The following is a 22892-nucleotide window of genomic DNA, read 5'->3' on the forward strand; positions in this document are numbered from 1 at the left end:
TGGGCAAGTCCCTCCTCCTTGGAGTTAGAGACAACTGAGATCTCTGGCTGCTCAGGCATCCGGCGGTTTTCCACCTGGTGAGGCTGCTCAGGGATGGGTGCCCCTTCGTGGGGACTGGGTGGGGAGTGACATGTACAGGAAAAAGCAGGCACTGGAGTTGATGGTTTCCTTCTGGTTTCCACCATCAAGAAAACCGCAAAAACTGCTAAAAAATATCTGTTAAGCAGATAGCTTTTAAGTAGAATTTATGCTGAGATATTTCAAAACTGGAAGACGAGCACAGAGATGGAAGACTAAAGACAATAGCTAGTGATTTTTTTAAACTGAGACTTCTACCAACAAGTACACAGCACATGACTGAGGTTTCACTGACACCTTCCAGAAGACTGGCACAGAGTGTATTTCATTTGCGATCAGTACTTTTCATTTTTGTTCTCCCAGCAGCCACCGTGAGGGGCAAACTGGCACTTGAGGACATGTAGCGTCTTCCATCCCAGGAAACAGGGTGAGAAGTGGTCAAGGTTGAATCCTGCCAGGGCACCATCTGCTACTAGCACGCAGCCCCGCTGAGCTGTGTTAGAGCCATGGCAGAGCCAGGCACTACACCCCCTTGCTTCATACCCCAGCTCTGATAATGTGCTGACAACCTGCAGATGGAAGAGTAGACAACAGACATGCTTGCATCCCAACAACATAAAAAGGACGTTCTTTCAATATTAGTGCCATATTTTCACACACAGACACACGTTCAGATAGTCTAATGCATCTTTATTCATCTTAAAAGATTTTTTTAGTCCATAATGTCCCTTTATTAACTCATTAAGAGACCATCTATTGTTTAATGGTTAGCTTGATTTTCTTCAGACAAAGATAACAGAATTCCAACACTAATTTGCCCAGTTCTGTTGAAGTATAAGGAGAGGGGGCTGGCTTAATTGAGAGGATAAGCTGTCACACTCAGAGTGGAGATGAAAGGCAAAACTTTGTTCACCTAGTAACATTTTTGAAAAGTACACTTATACATACCTTACATAAATTATCTAATACATTTCATAAGCATACAAATTACACTATTTTTAATACTACTTATTACAAAAAGATCCTAACATCATTGATTAATACAAATAACATGTCTTCAAATTATTACAACATTCAAGATATTTTATATCAATTTGTGCTTTTAAAACTATTGCTAGCTTCTTCTGGGTATAGCTAAAGTAACTGTGCACTGTACAAGAAAAAAGAAGTTTTTGTACTTTTGATACAAATACACATGTCAACACCGGAAGAGGCACAACAACATTTAACGATTATCTTTCAATTTCCCTGAAACAAACAAAACAAAATCTATTCAATGAAATACATGTCTATGGTAATTGCTAATTTAATGTTTTGACAAGTGCATAAAAGGGCTGGTCAGTAGTGACAGCCAACACTAAACATCTAGGAATATATAGGTATATTTACATCATACATATTTAAAAGAACATCTGAAGATAATGGGACAGTTTTCACTTACATATTCAAAGTGTCTCAGAAATTCCACTGAGATGCTCATTAGTGAGCCTGAAGTAGTACCAGGGTTCTGTGTAAATAGAGTAGAAAAGCAGTCCTTTCCTAATGCAGTCCCTCTCCATACGTAAATAGAAAACCTCATGGAAGTGGTATGATTAGCTCACTAGAGAAACGCCTGTCAGTCAACCAAATTCCCTGCTGGGCGAGCATAAATATTAACATAACTTTTTCAGGGAGCTCAACATTCAACACTGGCTGCAGACAAACTGCAGTGGCCCACTGTCTTTTCTATATGGAGGTAACATCTAGAGAAAAATAAATCTTCCATGATGTAGAGAAAATATATTGCTTCACGTGAATTAATACTTGATTGGGTTGGGGGAAATTTTATTTTTCCCAGCTCTAGTTGAAAAAGAGACAAAATACATATTTCTTTAACAAATGAAGGAGCCAATTTGACAATAGACTTTGACAAGTGGTCCATCCCACTGGTCATGTAGATTATATTATAGTTCGAATCCCACCCACATGAAGTGATTACTTGTGTATAATCAATCAGAAGACCCAAATTTAGAGGGGGAAGAGTCTGTGTTAAAACTGAAGTGATGACTATTCCTACTAATGCGTCACATACTGTGGGACTCATGGGGAACCAAAAATAGGGCAATTCACAGTTAGTATTTTCTCTTTGATCAGCTTTCTTAGGTTTCTATGTTTGTGTTCTCCATGCCATGCCTCGTGCTTTCTATTTGCCTTGTAATTTCAATCCTTGGTTGGTGAGAGTTCTTTTTAAAAGATTCTCACTCCAATTTTGTAGATAATCGAGGTCGCAAATATGAAAACTGTCATATCAAACCAGTAATCATAATTTTGAGTTAAGATTGGCATGAGAGGAGTTGAACATTCTGATTTGGGGTCTGCTGACGCTTCTGTAATTTCCTTCCACTCCCACGGTTTTTCTCTCTGTTGGATGGGTATATGATAACACTTAACCTACATGCCCTTTGATTTAAAAGAACAAAGCCCGTTTCCTGCATTTTTTCTTTGGCGAAGGATGGCAATTATGGCCTTTGAAATCTCAGTTTATTATCTCAGGGATGTGATAATTCCTTGTCATTATGTGATTTCTAATGAAAGCATTGTTTAAAACTGCAGATTGCAGAACAGAAAAAATGGGGTGCAACTGCAAGAGTTGAGGCTGAAAGTAATTTAGTGTCAGTTTATGAATGCCCTCCTAAGAAGTGTGCATTTTATTCTATCAGATGTATTATTTAATGAAATGTGTTGTACAGAATGCTTGTGCTAGAGGATGTGAATATGTCTCAAGTAAGTGCAGTTAAATTAGGTCCAAGTTTACTTTAGGGTAAGCCTTCTGCATGTTAATATGCATTGGGATTCCCTAAGAGGGAGTTTTGTCTATTGCTTTTCTCAGACTAAACAATATAACTTGGTAGGAGGGATACAACAAATAGGAAAACTGTTCCGGCTTGTTCTCAGGTTAGTTAATTCTAATATTCTGTGTACACTCAACACACCTGATATTCACTGCCTTATTATCTACGTATCTGGGAACTAGCAGGGTTCAGTAAACAAATGGAATGAATGAAATATCTGAATAGCCCTCAATTTTCTCACCTATAAAATGAGAAAACAGTTCTACCATTTTTGAAGGATTGAAGAGCAGGAGAAAAGTAATCACAGAACATTTTGTGACCGAGACTATTTTTTTAATTAAAATCAAATAGACACAGACTCACAAATGAAAAATTAAATATAAAAGATGGGGAAAATACGTAAGGGATTGCTATCCAATTACTGTCTAGCTGTGTAGTCTTTGCTTAACCTTGCTAAAGGTCATTTGTAAAGGGGAGAATCGCACTTACCTCAAAAGGCTCTTAGAGTCTGCCTAGTACTATGGCTGGGGGTACATGTTGTGGTGGTTGAGCACAGGCTGGGAGCCACACTACCTGGGTTGAATCTTCGCCCTGCCTGTAACTAGATATGTGATACTACGTGTGTGACTGTGACATTAAACAATTTAATGTCTTTCCGCCTTAGTTTTCCTCATCTGCAAAATGGGCACAATAATTATGCCTATCTCAGAGGGCTGTGGTGAGAATTACAGATAAAACAAATGTCAGATAGGAAGTAAAGTTAGCTGCTCTTATCATTATATTTCAAATTTTCTACACAATAGAAAAGCTCTGGCTTAGCATAATTTGTTCTTCCTAGACAGTAGCTACTTGACTAATGATTATACGCATCTCCCCTTCCTCCCAAAGTGGGTGCTCACAGCTCATTTTTTAAGCTCCCCAACCAAGTTCAAAAACTACTGGATATAGACCCTCTGTCCTCCTCCAAACTATTTATTTATTTTTTTCTTTTTTAAGGATCCAACAGGCTTGTTCTTTTTGTGGTCATTCATATAGAAAAGTATATTAATGTTCCTAGCTGATTTATAGTTGGATTATTTTTCTCTCTGGATTACCTCCAACTTTTACCCATTCAATTGGTGCACAGTTAATATACAGAGGAATTTTTTATCTAGAATTTGGAAGGATGTAGAAAGGGAAACTAGAAACAAGAATTACATACCATCTTGCATAGGGATGAGTGATAAGAAAGGAAGACCAAGCCAGTGTGATACGCCAAGATACTTGTTAGATGATTTGTTAGTTACTAGGACATGCTGGTGACATTTCACCACTATAGAGACAATGTAAAAAAATAATAATTTAAATAGGTCACTTGCATGGTTCCCACAATAACATTATTTTGAGACCATCCTTTGTCCATTCTCATACACTTTCCCCCCAAATCACATGCCTCAAGTAGGCCAGTGAGGCACCAAGAGACCAGCAAACGTTTTTAAGGACCTTCTAATAATCACCCAAACGCTTCCTCCTACTTCAGATCATGGGACTCTGCAGGGATGCCAGCAAGTAAAGGGGAAGGAACAGTAAAGACCTTGTTTGACCCAGTATTAATAATGGAGTCTAAGTTTTCAGATCACTTCATATTGATCAGCAAAATCTATAACTGAGCAAGTTAAGGCAGACTGAACACTCACAAATAACCTGAGTATGTTTAAACTCACTATGATTTGTATTTCCTTTTGAGGACAATTTTATAGATGAGCAAGATTTTAAATGATCGAGATATTTAAGACATCAAGATATTAGGCTCTTCAATGTCTGTGTGTATATATGTATATGTATATATGTATATATACATATATATATGAGATATATAATATATATGGATATATCTATCCAAAGGCAGATGAAGAGCGAAAGACTGCTATCCTTAATGGTTTTTCATTTACTGCTCCGTGTAAATTATGTGAAAATATTTCTCTCTCAAGAACTGTCCTAGAGAAGAATCATTTTATACAAAGGGTGTGTGTGTGTGTGTGTGTGTGTGTGTGTGTGTGTGTGTGTGTAGAGGTTGCTCATACAGGTTAGCTCAAAGCTTTTCTGGCGCAGTCTAATAAACTGAGTTCTTTGTAAGTGGTAGTCTATCCCCAAAAAGAGATGACTTCCAACAGAATTCTAGCAGCAAGTTTGGGATTAAAGACACATGTGACAACAGGCTTCAAAGAGAGGGAAAATCCACTCATAATAAAAAGGCCACTCAGCCGTAATTGTAAGAACTTCTCTGACTCTGAGAATCTTTTCTTTCCACCAAGAAAACCACTTATACTCATGGTTTAATTTAAGAAATGGAAGATACTAAATTAATTTTTAATTTCTATTCCACTTCTATGCCTGTTTTCATTGTCCCTCTACGGCACACTGCACTGAACAATATAAATCATATTCCTCATTTCCACCAATCTCCTCATCAACCAAAAAGGTGACAATACAGTCTTATTTTACAGCCAAAAGAGTTATAAACATCAATAATTGTCAGCTAAACATTAAAAATTACCCTTTAAGTTTCTTTGTAAGGAGCACCATTTAAGTTAGAGCACAATCACTGAAGGAAAAAAAAAAACAAAAACCAATGAAGTCTTTCACTATTTCAGTTAATTTTAGTGGAAAATAAAACTGGAATTGGATTTTCATCCAGGATTACAATGGTCCATAAAGTAAAGGGCTTTTGTTAAATGTCGACTCTCTCCTCACTAAGCAACTATCTGAGGCTGTATTCTGGGTCAACTCATTTCTGCTTCTCTTAGAGCTCCAGTCCTGTCCTAATTATATCTGTTTCATGATCCATGACATGGATTTAAACAGCCCCATGGTTAAATCTAATGCAGTGACCATATAACGCCCAATCGACTTATTGTCTGTGAAGAGGCAGAAATTCAACCCTTGATTTACAGGACTTGAGTCTGCCTAAATCTCTAATATAACTAACAAAATGTGGTCACTTTCAACAGGACAAATGCCCGGAAATAATTTTTTAAAAATTCAACAACTGCAATAAACATAGGAGTATATAGTTTTTCGAATTAGTGTTTTGGATTTCTCTGCATAGATACCTAAGAGTGGAGGGTAGAAATGTCTAACTAGTACATTGTTCTGTACACCTGAAACTAATAAAAAAAAATTCCACAACTGATCTTCCACCAACGCCAAATATCTTACATCTTAACAATCTATACTGAGAGTGGAAACAGAGCTTCCACCAGATTCTCATTTCCTAAATATCCCTTCAGTCCATGAGAAAAGCATCATTCTAAATAACAACTCCCCATTAGTCAATCTTGGTCTTATCATAACTGGATATTCCTGCCTCTAATAAGGTTGGGAAAATGCCACTTGGGTATTTGCAACAACTTCTAATACCCTCATAGCCCATTCTCTACATGCTAACAGTCCCTTTAAAAAACCTTCTGAGTGACATTGATAACATTTATTTACTTATTGACTTATCTTGAAGCAAGTCTGCTTATCATTTTAGAAAAGTCCTTGTAACACTTCTTGTCTCTCTACCTGCTCTCACCTTTCTGAAGACTTTAAGTAGAAGCAAGGCTTTAGCAACAAAATAATTTATCACGTGGTTCAATTTACACCTGTGCAATGGACCAGGTTTACCTGTTTCTTATCTGGCACACAGATCTAAGTTATAGCCTGAGAAACAGAAATTACTCCCTAACTACATAAAAATGCTATTTTTAGAAGACATACTTAAGAACAGAATCATTTAAAATCAGTGTCTAATAATGAAAAACAATATACATGTGTTCTTACAATAATTTCATCTTTCAGGGGGAAAAAAATCCAAACTGTATTGCTTCTTCAGATCTCTTTTATCAACATTTCACCACAAATACCCTTTGACAAATGTTTTAAGTGTCAGGTTCTGTACTTACCCAAAGATTAAAAAGAGGATCTGTTGGGAGTCTCCATAGACCAAAGCATAACTAGATTAAAAAATAACAACACTGGATGCAAATTCAGGTAACCATACCAGACCCAGTGAAAAGAACGTAGTTCATCTATGGAGGTATTGTCTAAAATGATCCAATCGATCAGTTTTCCTTCTTCTCTGCAATGATGCACCAGTTGCCATGATCATTCCCGGAGCTCAGAATATGGAGCTCTGACACATTCTCCTTCAGCAGGCCACAGAGCTCGCCTTCTCGGAACACGTGGTAGTAGCGCATAAAGGCTCTAGAATCCAAAATGTCTGGCTGTTGTTCTTCCACAGAAATTGTGTCATCTGGGATGGAATCCATGGAATCGACTGCAGAAACCTTTCTCAGTATTTTACTGGCAGAAGCGTTCCCTTTTTCTAAGTTACCTCTATCCACACAACTCTCATTAGTATTGGTGCTATCCAGAAAATTCCCGTCGCCATGTCTTCTAATTTCCCCTTGATGGTCTCCATTTAGATGTTTCCTTGGGGCTCGTGCTTTTAGCCACTCCAAATGTTTTTGAGGAGTTTCCACGAACACTTCCTCATCTAAATGTTGCTCTCTTGTGGAAAATGGCTCTTGGTGATCTAAGTCTAAACTAGAGTGTCTGGCAGGCTGGATTGATATAGTGCTATTGACCCAGCCTTCAGTGTTTTTCAGGGGTCTCACTCTTTCAATTTGTTTCCTCAGAGTTGATTCATCCAAAGATCGGGAGAAAAACCAGGAACGGAAAGATTTTCCTAATGTATTATAGAATCCATTCTCTTCCTCACTTTCCTTAGGAATACTTGCACAACAGGTACCGGCCATAACAGGTTCATAGCCCATGCTGTGGGACTGTGTGGAATCACACTGCCCCTTAAAACAAACGGAACAGCTACACACAGAGCAAGGGGGATGGTAGGGATGGCTTCTTTCTGGATGTCCACACTGCATCTTTCTCCCAGGTTGGCTGGATTCTGAGAGGAGCCGGGAACATAAGGCCCTGTTCCACGGAACAAGCACATCTTGTTTCTCAAAGTGCCGGTTCTTTTGTTCCATAGCCCAAACATAAATCATCAGCTGGCCTCCAGGAACTAAGACTCTGGCCATTTCTTTTATTGCTCTGATTCTTCTTTGTTTTGTGGAAAAATGATGTATAACTGAAAAAGTAGAAACTAGATCTCAATGTGTATGCATATACATAACTCTACACATTTATATGCTAATATTTTCCATTTACAAGTGATACAATTTGACATGTAGTAAAACCTCCTTATTTCCTACAGGGCAGGACTTATGGTAGAAATAGCACAGGCCTGGCTTTAGGAGAGACATAATTTTCAGCTTTGACTCCTATAATTATTAGACAACTGATCTCGGAAATTATTGAACATATATGGATTTTAAGTTTCTTCATCTATAATAAGACATCTAGAAGAAATAACGTGTAATACCTCTTCCAATTCCAAAATCCTATGAATTTTATTAACCAGAGGATGACCAGTGTGAATTAATAAAATTGGCAAGGGAGTATTGTTAGTTAAGTGTTCCCTCATAGAATGCTATGAAATAAAACATTGCTTGGATGAATGATCGGTATTTCTAAAGCACTGAAAGATTAATACCATGACTCAGTGTTAATAAAATTAATAAAGCAAACAGAAGTGGAGAAAAAGGTTAAAGGTCCTTTTATCTGTTTAGTTAATACAAAGATAAGCCAGCCAAGTTCAAGTTCAAATGATTGCTTATCATTTTTAATAATGTTAATATAATGTACAATGGTTGTGTATTTTTTTTAAAAGTCACTTTATGGACCATCATTTTTACTTTCAGTTCCTGCAAAGTTAAAGTGAGAGTCCAGCAGAACTGCCTTTATCTAATCTTAAGTGTGTTATTAGGCATCTTTTTATCAAACAATATAGTGTTTGTCCGTTAGCTCCTAAGAGAGTTTAATCACAGTACTGCGTTAACAGAAAACAGCAAATTATTTTTCTACACATGGGCCTACCACATGTCTCAGGAAATTAGTTCCAAAGAAAGTCTGGACACGGCTGGTCATGAGTCCTAAGAGAGAGAGAGAGTGAATCTGCTCTGTACCCTCACCATAATCCAGTTATTGGCAGCAGTTTTAGGCAAATAAATTCCTGTAGTTTACCTGGCAGAGAGATAGTAACTATCTAAAATGAGATTATTATATAGATAAAGCTGTCGCACTGTATATTGTCATCAGTCAGGGTTTCATTCCTATCAGCAGCACAGGAACTGTGGTTATCTCGTGCTGTACCATGTGGCAGTGTAAGAAGCTAGAGGTATGAGGTAAACGTGAGTCTGAAGAATAGGACACCAGCGTATGTTGTCCTAGATCTATCAGTAACTAGCCTTGTGATCTTTGGCCAATCACTTTATTTCACTAGGGCTTCGGCTGTTCTCCTCAGTCCTAGCCCCAAAGAAAGAGCCCTTTATGTGGTGGTTAACTTGAAAGCATACATTTTGTTTCTAATTACAAGCCTTCAGAATCCATGGGTTTAGCATAAAGCAAGGCTTCTCAACCTCAGCACTACTGACATTTTGGGCCAGATAATTGTTTGTTGTTGGAGGCCCACCTACTAGATGACAGTAGCATACATACATACACACAGTTGTGACCCCCAAAATATCCCCAGACATTGACAAATATCCCCTGAGGGTGGGGGCAACATCCAAGTTGAGACCACTGGCATAAAATGAATAATTGATTGACATTATTTTAATATACTATTGCCAAACTTTTACAAAATTTTTGTCGGACTATGCTAAAAGTAAGTAGAAAGAGTGTTTCGTTTTGCAATCTGTCAATAAAACAGAAGGAATGTATAATTAGATATGATGCTTACCTTTCACATTATTCTTAAGAAACATGCAAAGGCAAAAATATATTCCTTCATGTTAAGATAAGCAAGAAGTGCCAACAAACAGAATTCTCAATAGGAAAGTAAATGTATATAGACACAGGAGAGACAGTCTATAGAAATTTCTCCTAATGTAGTTCTGAATGTGAAACCTAAATGGCAAATGACCACATCACACTGTAGTAACAGTTCATAAAAACACATGCTAGATTTCCACCTACGGAAACATTTTAAATTAGAAGATGGTAACCAGGTATACTCCATTTCCTCTATGGACAAGGTATGAGACTTAAACTGAAAGCGGAGAAGGGCTTCACCGTGTACACGTGGAATATTTCCCTAAAGTAGAAAGCTGGTCAATATACCATGACCACAAAAGTGGCTCAACAGCCTAGCCCGGATGGAGGTAGCCGTGCAAACCCAAAACTAATGTAAACAAGAGCAAAGAATCTGCTTCTGACTTCCGATTGTTAGTTCTTTAGGTGGAATGAGCAAACCCAAAACTTGCTTCCCATGAAAAATTCAAAGCATTGTGTAGTGCTGCTTGGTTCAACAAGAATCCCTCCTCTTATTGCAGACAGCCAAAATGGACTTCATAGTTTCAACTGCAAAGAAGTAGGGCCTTCACAGAGCAGGTTTCCACGGCAACCATCTCCTGCCAGTCCTAACTAGTTCCAAGGTTATGGCATCCAGGCCTGCATCCTCTCACTATGCAAAGATACATTCCCCATCTAACGTTGAATAAATCAATTTCTCATCTATTTCAGGAGAGAGCAAACAGTTTTATTCTGTGTTTTTATCCGGTCAGTCAAGTTTATATAGGTTCACCTTCTTTTGATTAAAGCTTCCTATATTCAAATAGATTAATTTTTTAAAGTATATTGGGTTTTTTTTTCTGCTTTGTGAAAATATTTGCCACAAGATTCCTATAAATAGCGAGTTTCCCAAGCATATTTAAATATAACTAACATACGAGGTTTCAGGAATATGTGTATTGAGTAAAATGAATCTTACCTCTGTGAATTTGAGGCATGGATTTTTGCTGTTTCTTTTCATTTTTGGCATGTGTATTTTATGGGCACTCCTGTTAGGAGGATATGAGGAACATATTCCCTACATTTATGAACAATTTCTGGCAGCTGGAGAGCCAAGTGGCATTATAAAAATAATGCAATTTGGGACCAAGTGGGGCTATCTTCCCCCGTGACTTGCATACTAGTGAGTGGCAGACTGGATGACACTTTCCGGTGACATTAGCCCTACAATATTCTGCTAATAAAGAACACACACTTGTGACCTAAAAACATAATATGACTTCCAAAGGTCTACTTCACGTTGGAAGAGCTGGCTACATTTCAATATAACAAAATACTAGTTTCAATTAGTAAAATTCCTCTAATACTTTCTTACTCATAAGTATAATAAATTAGAATGAGTCATCAAAAAGAATACACTAACAGTTTGAAAGTTTAACTAGTTAAAAAAATATGTACCACAAGTACATTTGAGATTAGTCAAATAATTTGATCAACTGACATATTTTTAAAAATTAGACAAAATGAATTACATAGAGCTTTCCACAAAGAATAGACGTTGGGTCAGGAGAGTGGTCTTAACCACGTAACATTATTCTCAGGGAGAAGAGTGAACGTGTGACGGGGCCGCCTTACCTCCTATAGAGATGATGGCATCGAAGCCCTGATCCCTAAAGGGGAGGTTAAGGTTGTCACATACCATGACTTCACATCCTCTACTCCGGGCAATCTCTACCAACGGCCCACAGTAGTCACAGCCCACGGTATGAACCTGGCTGTTCACTTTAAGATACTTTCCAGTCCCACAACCTGTAAGAGAAAAACTGTTATATGCTAGCCTTAATGGAGAATGGAACATTGTCAGTTAGTCTGGTATAACAAGGAATGGAAATAACTTTATATTCATTAACCAGGACAGAATTCAACATGGTGTGAAGATCTACACAAAAGCAAAAGAAAAGCCTTCAGAGAGCTCTCATATATATTTTTTAATTAAAGTCTATTGGGGTGACTTTAATGGTTAGTAAAGTTACATAGGCTACAGGTGTACAATTCTGTAATAAATCATCTCTATATCACATTGTGTGTTCACCACCCTCAGTCAGTTCTCCTTCTATCACCATGTATTGGACCCCCTTTCCCTCTTCTACTACTTCCCACCCCTAACCCTCTGGTAACCACTAAACTGTTGCCTGTGTCTGTGAGTTTTTGTTTCTTTATTTGTTTGTCTTGTTCCTTTGCTGCTTTCAGTTTTATATCCCTCATATCAGTGAAATTATACGGTTCTCGACTTTTTCTGTCTGACTTATTTCACTTAGCATAATAATCTCAAAATCAATCCATGTTGTCGCAAATGGCACTATTTCATCTTTTCCTATGGCAGAAATAGAAGAGGGAAAAGGAATGAGAAAAAGAAATGACATTTATTGAATATTTACTGAGGTAATGTCCATAGGGCTTAGCACGCTCGCACAGCCAAGAACTGTTAGCTGGTCTGTGGCAAGGAATGACAGGTCCCTAGCATCCAGGAACAGTGTCTAGTCTCTTTACAAAAGTGACCTTCACATACGTGTGTGTTATGTACACACAGATCTATATGTTATGGCAGATCTATATGTTATTTCATTATGGACAACTCTATACGTTATGGCATTTATTCTCATGTATGGTCTCTAGACAGTCTTACTACCTACTGGCTATATAAAACAAACTACTGCCAACAACTTTTAAATGGGTATCAATAAAATAATTTGTACAATAAAACAGGCTTTTCAAACATTTTAAATTTTAATTTGAATAAAAAAAAAGATTGCAACATCTTTTTATCCAACCTACTATCAGTGCTAGGTTTTAAATGATCTCGCATGACTCAGTATACAACTCTAAGAAAAAGCGATTTTTTTTCGTAACTAGATCATTTTTGACATTCACTTTCCAGTGGCAGAGATCCACGTAATTCAACATTTATACAGCCCAAAGATTTAGATCGATCAGATCTCACTGATCCTACAGTAAAGAAGATAACATGGATGAATAACCATGAGAAAAAGCCACCTATGATCTAGGACCCAGTACTATATTCTAACCAGACATACCATCTAACTCCTTTCCAGAAATATTTAAAGATATCAATGGAGCTGATATTTGGATCTTTTGGAATTACCTATTTTTCTGCCTGATATTTTTGTAAACTATCTACTGCTCTTCAAAGATGATTAGTTTGCTGCTTCTGAAATACATCACAACACTGTTTAATAACCCCGCTTTAATAGGTGCTATTCAAAATTATATGAGACACTAAAAGCATAATTAAGGCTCAGCTGAAGCCAGCTGAGACATGCCAGTGGAGAGCATGTGAATAAAAACTAAGATTTCTAACATTATTTCAATGTAAATGATTGGGGTCTTAGAAATGTTTTAGATCTCACGGCCACTGTTCCTAAGAATGTATGTTTATGAGAAATGTATGCTTACTGGAAAAAATATTCAGTATTTATGGGGAAAACATAATTCACAAAGTGTTTTAAAAATTGAAATCCTGAATACTACAAAGATGATGGTCATATTTTAAGAAAAATAATCTTGTAAATCCTTTACTGCTTTTATTTGCTTTGGGGATACATTTAGAGAAATGAAAGAGAAAATTACTTCAAAAATAATATAAACAGGTTTATAGACGACTGGGGCTAGAAAGAAATATTCAGAGAGTATCTGATAATAATGAGGAAACTGATGTCTTTTCAAATCTCAACATCTCCTGAAACATTTCCAGTGTCTCTGGCACCCGTGATTTATCCCATGTTCATTTCTAACGGTATCCATTTTTAAGGATAGTGGTAGAAATCCCCAATATGATGCAACTATCCATTTTCTGAGATGCTAGAGAGAGGAAATCTTTATCCCAATGGGGAAATCAAGAATGTTGCCAAGCACAGTCACCCCACTACCATAAATGTGCAAGAAATAAATCAGAACATTTTTGATACTGCAGCAAGCTCCAGTACACAACAATCACGCTCCTTTACAAAATCGCATTAAATAACCTCCCGTAGTGCTAAAGAGAACAGAATGTGTCTGCATGCTTCCATTCCCCTTTATTTTGTATTCTGCACCATACACGGTGTGCATTTCTGTACTTTCTGTTGTCACTGTTTAAAATTCAGCACCGTGTCCAAGTGCTGTCTAGGGTTCCTAAGCACAGGAAGGCTGCGATGGCCTTAGGGACAAAATGTGTGTGTTCAATACACTTTGTTCAGGCATCAGTTACAGTTGTCCTGTGAATTCAGGGTTAACGAATTAATAATATATACAAATAAGGTGTCTTTAAACAGAAACATACATGAGACTAAGTTAGGTACTGACCAATTGAAAAAAATGTGACCAGAGGCTCACAGGACCCTAATCCTGTATTTCCCCGAGGGGCAATAACTCAGTAGTCACTAATTCAGTGTCCATGGCAACTTTACAGACCATAAGTACTGTGACTGACAATCCACTGTATTATATTTTATGATTTCTGACTATTTTGGGTATCATACACAGAAAGGCCTTTTGCCCCTGAGAATGCTTTTTTTAAAAATCTTTTTATTATTCTTTTCTTCTTTTTTACTTTATTATTTTAAAATAATGTAGCTGCCATCTGGTCCTCTAATGATTTCATTTTCTTATACTTAAATTGTTGCTTCATTTGGAATTTTTGATGTAAGGTATGAGAAAGCATACACACACACACACAGTTGTCTTTAAGCCATGTATTGAATAATTCCTTTTCCTATAAACTGATCCTGGGACTTTGCTTAGATTACGGGTGATAAGAGTTCCAAACTCACAGATTTATTTTTAAAAAAATTGACGTGATAGAGCCATTTTCAAAGACTTTCCATTTCTACATGATATGCACCCCTCCCCCAAATTCCACACTGCTCGCATCATGTTTATCACGCCAAAAGCCCTGGGCATGCGTCTGTTTCTCTTACCAGTATTTAGAATGAACGTCAAATTAGACAGTTTGTAACTACAGACTTATGACTCATGGGTGCAATCTGCACGCAGTTGCTAGAAGTAGTTTCAGGTGGGCAGGCCTCAGGTGGGAATCCTAGCACGTCTTAGACCTTTCTCTTAGATGTACTGGGCTATGGTTTACTACTTCTTGATTCAGAAATATACTGAGCTAAAGTCCTCCAAGAAAATCAGTAATTACGAAGGCATGATCTAACTAAAGATATGCTCTAATAATGAAATACCTACCAACCAGTTAAGGGAAAGGATCCATGCAATTAATACGAGGTTATAGAACCTCTTGTATAAGTTCTGGCTCTTCTGTAGAAAGCATGGGAGCCACTCAAGAGGAGCCACCAGAACACTGTATGTACACATGTGAATATCTCTAAATTTAAAATGGTCAATTTCACAAGCAGTCATTTCAATCCTGATTTATTCAAGATCAGGTTCATTTTGTTGGAGGGTATACGCAAACGCTCTGAAAAGATCTCTTTAAAATTTTTAAGAACTAAATCTGGTTCCTGTCTAAATGTAGATTTGTGGAAGTTTTCTCCTTTCTGACTTTGGTCAGAATGAATTTCTTCTATACAGTGGACTAGGTAGTGGCATACCAGGAACACGATTTCCGACTTCCGGTTAGAACACAAACGGAAAATAAATCTGAAAAGGAAAGGCACGACGGAATGTATTTCAGCCCATATGGCACAGCCCCAGGTTACCTATGTCAGCGATGAGGCTGCCCGGTTTCTGCTCCTGGAGGAACTGGCGGACGCGAGGCCAAGCTTTGCTCTGCAGGTCACTGAAGTAAGGGGCGGTGCTCTCATACACGTCATGCACGTGCTGCTTCTCCAGCTGGGCAGCTTCATGATCCATCCTAGGAAAACAGGGCCACCCCAAGAAATGCAGGTCAGACATGGCTGAAGGAAGATGCAGGTATCCTAAAATTGGGAACCTGCAACTGCCAAAGGTCATGCTGATCTTACACTTTCTTATCAGCTGCAAAGAACAAAACCTTCACCATGATTGTCAAAAGACAATCATATTTTTTATGTGCAAATCTCCAGAAAATAATGGTTTGGGAATGAGCTAGTCATTATCAGTTCTTGTGCAAGATCAATTCTTAATTTTGGCAGCATAAGCAAAAGTCTTATCAGTGGTTCACTTTGAATAACACTTTTCTATCTGATGCTAAATAGATTTTAAAAATTTATAATATGCAGCTCACCACTCCAATCCAGTCATGAAGGCCCATTGGTTCTCCTTTTTTAATGTCTCGATTCCAACCATTTCTCTACATCGTTACTGATTCTATTTTAGAAAAACTGTTCATTTCTTGACTGAATTACTTCAACAGCCTGTAAACAGGTGTTTTTGTTGTTTTTGTTTTTCCTTTTTGGCCCTTCAGCCCCTTTCCTTCAATTATGGTACAACTATTTTTCTTCAACCTAAGTCAAATGGTGTTGCTTCCTATTTTAGACTTCTTCAAAGGCATTTTATAACTTGTCTGATCAAGTTTGGGTATCTTAGGAAGGCAAACAAGTCTCTTTCTGATTGGCTTCAACTTGCCTCTTAAAGCCGTGTCTCCCCGTCCTTCCCCAGCATCAGATGAGTCTGTAATTCAGAATGACTCCAGGTTTCTCAGGTGAGACACATTCTTTCTCATCCAGGGGCCTGCACAGATGCTGTGCTAATCCTGGCTAACTTCTGTTCATTCTTGCCACAGGCATCACCTCTTCCAGAAAGCCTTCTCTGACCTTCCATGCAGAATAAGGACAATCAGAAAAGAGTGGGTGAAGGTCAACAGCCGGTCTCAGAGGCCTCTGCTGTTTGGGGCTTAATCTTGTCATTATTCTCTCGTGGCTGTGAGGAGTAGCCTACGGAAGTGGCCAGCGGCTCAGACTGTGACGTTTTACCAACCAGGATGAGAACATGTTCAATCACGTGGTCCCACTGGTGCAGATCAGCTAGTTCAGTCCTGCTCCTCTGCTCCTGTTGTGCCCCATGCATGCCTCTTGAGACGATGGAAATATCCCGTTTCTCCTCTCACCCACCAATGTTATCACCAAGTGATGACAGTAGTCTTCCCCGCCCCATGTCTGCAGTTGTGCTTTGCGAGGTTTAAGTTACTCACAGTCAACCACAGTCCAAAAATGTTAAACGGAAAATTCCAGAAATAAACAATGCACCATTCTGAATATCGTGATGAAATCTGTTTCCATCCCTCTCCATCCCGGGACATGAATCATCCCTTTGTCCAGTGTATCCACCTCACTTCATCTCATCACACAGGTACTGTATCACCTCACATCATCTCAAGAAGGATGAGTATAGTACAATGAGATTTGGAGAAAGAGGGACAGACCGCAATCACATAACTTTTATTACAGTATATTGTTATAATTGTTCTATTTCATTATTATTTATTATTATTTTTTTTAAAAAATTTATTGGGGTGACAATTGTTAGTAAAATTACATAGATTTCAGGTGTACAATTCTGTAATACATTATCTATAAATCCCATTGTATGTTCACCACCCAGAGTCAGTTCTCCTTCCATCACCATATATTTGATCCCCCTTACCCTCATCTCCCACCCCCAACCCCCCTTACACTCTGGTAACTATTTATTATTGCTGTTAATCTCTTACTGTGCCCAATTTATAAATTAAACTTTATCATATGTATAGGAAAAAACGTAGTATATATAGGGTTCAGTATTGTCTGTGCTTTCAGGCATCCACTAGGGAACCTGGGGGAACTAATGTATTCTAATTCCATCATTCGTTCTATAAGGAAGACCTTTACAGGATTTACTCTTAAAACAAATTACCAGTAGGTTATCCTTAATTACCATGGACCTGCCTACAGTCCCAGCAAAAAAATCTGGCAAATTCTTAACAGAGTACAAATCTCATTTGTGAGGTCTGACAAAACTTCCACCCAAATTGAAACAGTTTATATTGCACCCTCAACTAGAATTTACAAAGTAAACATATGGCTGGCTATAACTGCCTACACACAAGAAAAACCCAAACAGTACTTTTCTTTTTAATACAAAATCTCAGAAGATTTAAGTCTGTTTAAATTTTTTCCCTTCAAGGAATCAATCGGGCAATACAGTTTTGAGAATCCTAGAATAAATAAATTTTACTTTATTGCACTTGGAAATGTTAAATGGCAATCAACAGAAACTCAATCCCCTTCAATCTGGCTCCAACTACAGGCTCAGAATTTTTAGAATCTGAACAGCACCCCTTTGGAGGCCTTTTTCTAAGTGCTCCCCAAATTGTCTCACCTCTACAATAAACAAGTAAATTCAAAGAGCTATTTTAAAGTGTGTGAACAATATAAATCCATTTTGTTTTTTATTGTATTTGACCATAAAATTGATTTATAGAGTTGGAGCTATCTAGTATGACATTTTTGACACTGGATTGAAATTCCCTGCAATATTTTCCATATGAATTTTATATATATAGAAGCAAATTCCTTGTGAATTCAGTAATACAATTAAGCTGGTAAACTAGTACTAAAATAAGGGTGCAGGGTTCAAAGAGAAACTAGGGAGATAGGGTTTGGGTGAGCCAGGCTTCCTAATGTGTGGTGGTCAGATTCTGGGTCCTCGTAGCTGATGCCTTGTTGGTGAGTCATGAGAAAGGGAAAATAATTTGAAAGAAAAATAATTTGAAAGATAAGACAAAGTAATGCACTGAAAATTTGAAGAACTCATTTGGAGTTTAAGTATAATAGAAAGTGATTTTAAGTTGGTAGGTGAGTTGATGGAGGCAACATGATTGGATTTATAATTTTAAAAGATCATTCTAGGTGTATCTAACTCTAAGTAGACTAGAGTACCTATTGTCTTTATTTGGCCAACCACCTTTACTATCCCCCTTCTGATAATCTTGCCCTCCCTGGACGGGCATGTGACCAGGCCTGGCCATTCATGGTATCCCATATCCATGGACACAATCATCATTTCAATGATGGACAGGTGATATATGGTGAGCCGATCAGATTCCTTCTGCAAAATATCTCACTATAGAACTAAAGAAATGTTGGCCTTGCCTCTGGCATCACAGAGTTGGAAAGATATATAGGTCAGGCAACCAACAGCCATCTTTCCTCCACATGGAAAATACTTGTCTTTAGGTAGAAGAACATGAAGTCAGCAAAGCAAACAGAGATGAGAGAAATGGGGAGGGGAAAAGAACCATGGCAGCAAAGTGTCCAGCTCCAGTCCCTAAGTCTGGTTCTTACAGTCCTGTCAGCCACTCCTTATCCTTCCCAACTCAGAATCAATAAATTCCACCTTTCACTTAAGCTTCTTGGGCTTCTGAGCTTGCCACCATAAAAGTCCTCTCATTCAGCAGTATTTCTTACAATCAAGTGTTTTGTTTTGTGTCTAGCCTTTATGCCTTGGAAAATGGAAGAGAAAGTGGTAGGAAACTCACAGGAGAAGTCACGGGGTGGAGAGAGGAACAGAGAGAAACACATCAGTAATTCCTGCTTCTAGCAACAGGGTTGGCATTAAGAATTCACAGATGCTTGCTTTTCCTGTTCTGGGTATGTGATGAGGATAACACTTCTCCACCCAACTTGATTCAGGCACAGCCATGTGACTTTCTTTGGCCATTAAAAGTAATCAGAAAAGATGTGCGTTACTTCTGGGCAGAAGCTTTATGAGCCAGCGTGTGGCTCACCAAGTTCCTCTGAAATCACGAAAGCATCAGCCTAGGTCCCTGAGTGACTGCTCTTGATGGACAGACAGCATGGATATTTTAAACCAAAGAAACAGAATAAAAAGCTCATCATAGGAAATGCTGAATACCTACATAATGAAAAAGTAAAAGCTATCAAACATATTTTATGAGAATCTGATAATTTATTACTACGTGGGTTTGTCCTATTTTATTCTTTATAAATATGAACATTTTCCTCTTTCTTACAATCAAGTATTTTGTTATAGCTATAACAAAATTGGGCAGAAACTGAATACAGTTCTGTGTCCCATATTTTTAAACTTAATTTAATATTGTGAGCCAATAGTCTTTTGCTGTGGTCTTCTCCAATCTTCTTAAATAAATGTAAACTTCTTAATTCCTAAATTCCACAGGACTTGAAATGTTTCATGTTCTACAAAGTATTATAGTGGTTTATGTATGAAGAAACATTTCAGATACTTCTTTGTTTAGCTCATAGCATCTAGCACTAGGCTTATATATATATATAATCGGTCTACCCATCTTTTTAATGAATAAATGAAAAATGAAACCCCAGCCAATCGAACAGAAGTTTTTAATTTTATTTTTAATAGTTTTATTTAGGTATAATTGACAAATAACACACTGTATATAGTTAAAGTATGCAATTTGATAAGTTTTGATAAATGTATGCACCTGGGAAACAAAGGCAATTAAGACAGTGAACACATCCATCACCCACAAAGTTTCCTTGCCATTCCATAAGCCATCCCTCCCCCCTTTCAACCTTTCTTAATGCCGTATTTCTGGACAAAGAAACAGGGCTAGGTGAGTGCACACCGAGACCTATATCCAACAACCACCATTTCAAATGCAAATTTGATATTTGATGTGAACACAATACATTGAAAGCATTTTTTAATGATCATTGTAAAGCTACATACATACCACACACATGTATAAATAGCAAAAAATATTCAGAGGAGCTGAAAAGGCTTCCGGAGAAAAGATTTTCCCAGTGGTTCATCAAGAAGATGAGACACTGCACTTGATCTCCAGAGATCGAGGAAACTCTGAAAGGCCTCATTTTTGTGCCCTGTAGGGCTCCTTGTCCCGAGGGAAGAGTCACCATAGCTGCATGTTCTCAGCAGTGCCTATAGTAACCACTCCACCGAGGAAATCAGCACAGAGACTGAGGTAATGGGTGCTAAGCTCACAGCCCTATCACAGAACAGACTTCTCTTTTGTTTGTGATGGGAATTTCTATTACAGCCAATCCTGAGTTTCTGCACATGATTACCTCTATATTCAGGCCTCTCTATTCTTTATAGATAGCTATAGAAAAAAAAATCTCTCCCAGGATTTCTGTATACTGCAGATTTATCATCTCTATCACTCTTAGGGCATTTCCCCTGATACCATCTTAAACTCTCAACTCTGTATATGAGTATGTCCCCAACTAGATTAGAAACACCTGGAGGGGAGGAACTGAAGTTTGACCTTATGCGACGTCTGGCAATTAAGTTCGTGAACTTGTTGCAACAATGTTGCTAACCTTTTTTTGATATCAGAGGGATTATTCATTATGAATTTATACCAACTGGAGAAACAATTAACCAAGTTTACTATTTGGAAATGCTGAAAAGGCTGCATGAAAAAGTTAGACGACCTGAACTTTTCGCCAATAATTCATGGCTCCTGCATCACGACAATGCACCAGCTCACAGGGCACTGTCTGTGAGGGAGTTTTTGGCCAGTAAACAAATAACTGTATTGCAACACCCTCCCTACTCACCTGATCTGGCCCCCAATGACTTCTTTCTTTACCCGAAGATAAAGGAAATATTGAAAGGAAGACATTTTGATGACATTCAGGACATCAAGGGTAATGCGATGACAGCTCTGATGGCCATTCCAGAAAGAGTTCCAAAACTGTTTTGAGGGTGGACTAGGCGCTGGCGTTGGTCCATAGCTTCCCACGGGGAGTACTTGGAAGGTGACCATAGTGACATTCAGCAATGAGGGATGTAGCACTTTTTCTAGGATGTTTGCGAACTGAATTGCCAGCCCTTCGTGTACATATATCATAGGGCTTCGGACAGTGCTGAGCACAGAGCAGTCTCTCAATAATTAACTGCAGACCCAGTGAATCAATGAGCTGTTTCCTTAGCTCTCTCTGCAGAACAACAGTAGTTTACTCCAGACAAAATGATCCTCAAGTCTTCAGTCATAAATCTCAAATATCCTGCTGGGGGCCGATAGGCACTCAGAGGAAAGTAGGGCTTTCCCAGTTGTGCTCTGTATTTCATGATTCCCTGCCCCACCAGAGCCATGTATTAGAGACACACCCTAGGCAGGCAAGAGTCACACTTTTTAACTAAAAACAAATATAAATATTGTAAATTGCTCCCCTATTATAAATGCCATAGAAGACACAGTATTTAAAAAGAGAGCATAAAACTCTGCTTTGAATTTTAAAGACTTATTTTATAATTCTAGAGTAAAAATACAAGTTAGTCAGGACAGTTCAAAACTTAATTATAAAATACATGTTTTTTTGTTTGTTTTTTTTTGGTTTTAATATGTGATTCTTCAAACTTAACATCTACATATTACTTTCAAGTACAAATTATCCTGCAAACTTTTGTATGATAAAAACAATCATTTTATAATGCTTTTAAGTCCTAGGAAAGCATTTTGCCCTCTAGAAAACATGAACTACTGTATATTCTTATAATTTTAACTTACCCTGTACAGCTATTTTCAGCATCTTTTTTTCACCTAGTGCAAAAATAAACTCCAACTTACTTTATATCATATTGTCATAAATTTAAAATGATACAAATTGGGACTAATTAAGTTTATTGAACATGGACAGTGCCTAAAACCTCATATTATTTAAACTGCAGTAATAGTTGAAAGCTACTAACCTGAGTCATCTTGTGATTACAGGAAAATTACTTCTTGTCTTTGTGAATCATGGCAGTTTCCACCCTCAGCTGTCACCCTCAGAGAGTAACAGTTGTCACTCATGCCTTTCTCCAGTGCATAATGTATCTGAATAGCAGTAAGAGGGAAATCAAATAGTGAGGTCCTTCACAGGATGAACCACTTTGTAGAATCTTTGAAGGGAATTCAGGCCCTGTTAGGGAAAAAACACAAATACTAAATGTCATTTTACATAATTATAAATACTGAACTGGCTACAGCCCAGGTTGACCTCTCGACCTATGCACAAATTACCCAGAGAAGAAGGGATTAGAAAGAACAGTTATTATGTGGAGTACGCCTGAACTATAAGAGCAGTTTCTGAACTAATTCCTAAGCTTTCTCTAAAATATACAGTACTTTCTCCCAAAATTAAATTGAATGATTTCATCTTGTTCCTGAAAAAATTACAA

At 37.8% G+C, this 22892-nt stretch overlaps 1 protein-coding gene across 15 annotated transcripts in view; it reads right to left on the reverse strand.

Annotated features, from left to right (window-relative positions):
- Nucleotides 1-747: 747 nt before the first annotated feature.
- The window catches only part of TRMT9B (tRNA methyltransferase 9B (putative)), a 51985-nt gene continuing 29840 nt past the window's right edge, over nucleotides 748-22892 (reverse strand). For 13 of the 15 annotated variants that reach the window (XM_088793394.1, XM_088793399.1, XM_088793391.1 and 10 more), the window contains 4 exons: nucleotides 22422-22633; nucleotides 15506-15660; nucleotides 11421-11594; nucleotides 748-8022 (listed from right to left, as the gene is read on the reverse strand). In XM_088793394.1, the coding sequence (XP_088649520.1) occupies nucleotides 6995-8022; nucleotides 11421-11594; nucleotides 15506-15659 (1356 nt within the window). In that variant the 5' untranslated portion in view covers nucleotide 15660; nucleotides 22422-22633 and the 3' untranslated portion in view covers nucleotides 748-6994. Of the gene's footprint in view, nucleotides 8023-11420; nucleotides 11595-15505; nucleotides 15661-22421; nucleotides 22634-22892 lie in introns of those variants that run through there. The other 2 variants (XM_088793400.1, XM_019750538.3) reach the window with 2 other exon arrangements.

This window comes from Rhinolophus sinicus, chromosome 16, assembly GCF_057876585.1.
Source record: "Rhinolophus sinicus isolate RSI-liver-muscle chromosome 16, RSI-T2T, whole genome shotgun sequence".
Lineage (NCBI taxonomy): Eukaryota > Metazoa > Chordata > Mammalia > Chiroptera > Rhinolophidae > Rhinolophus > Rhinolophus sinicus.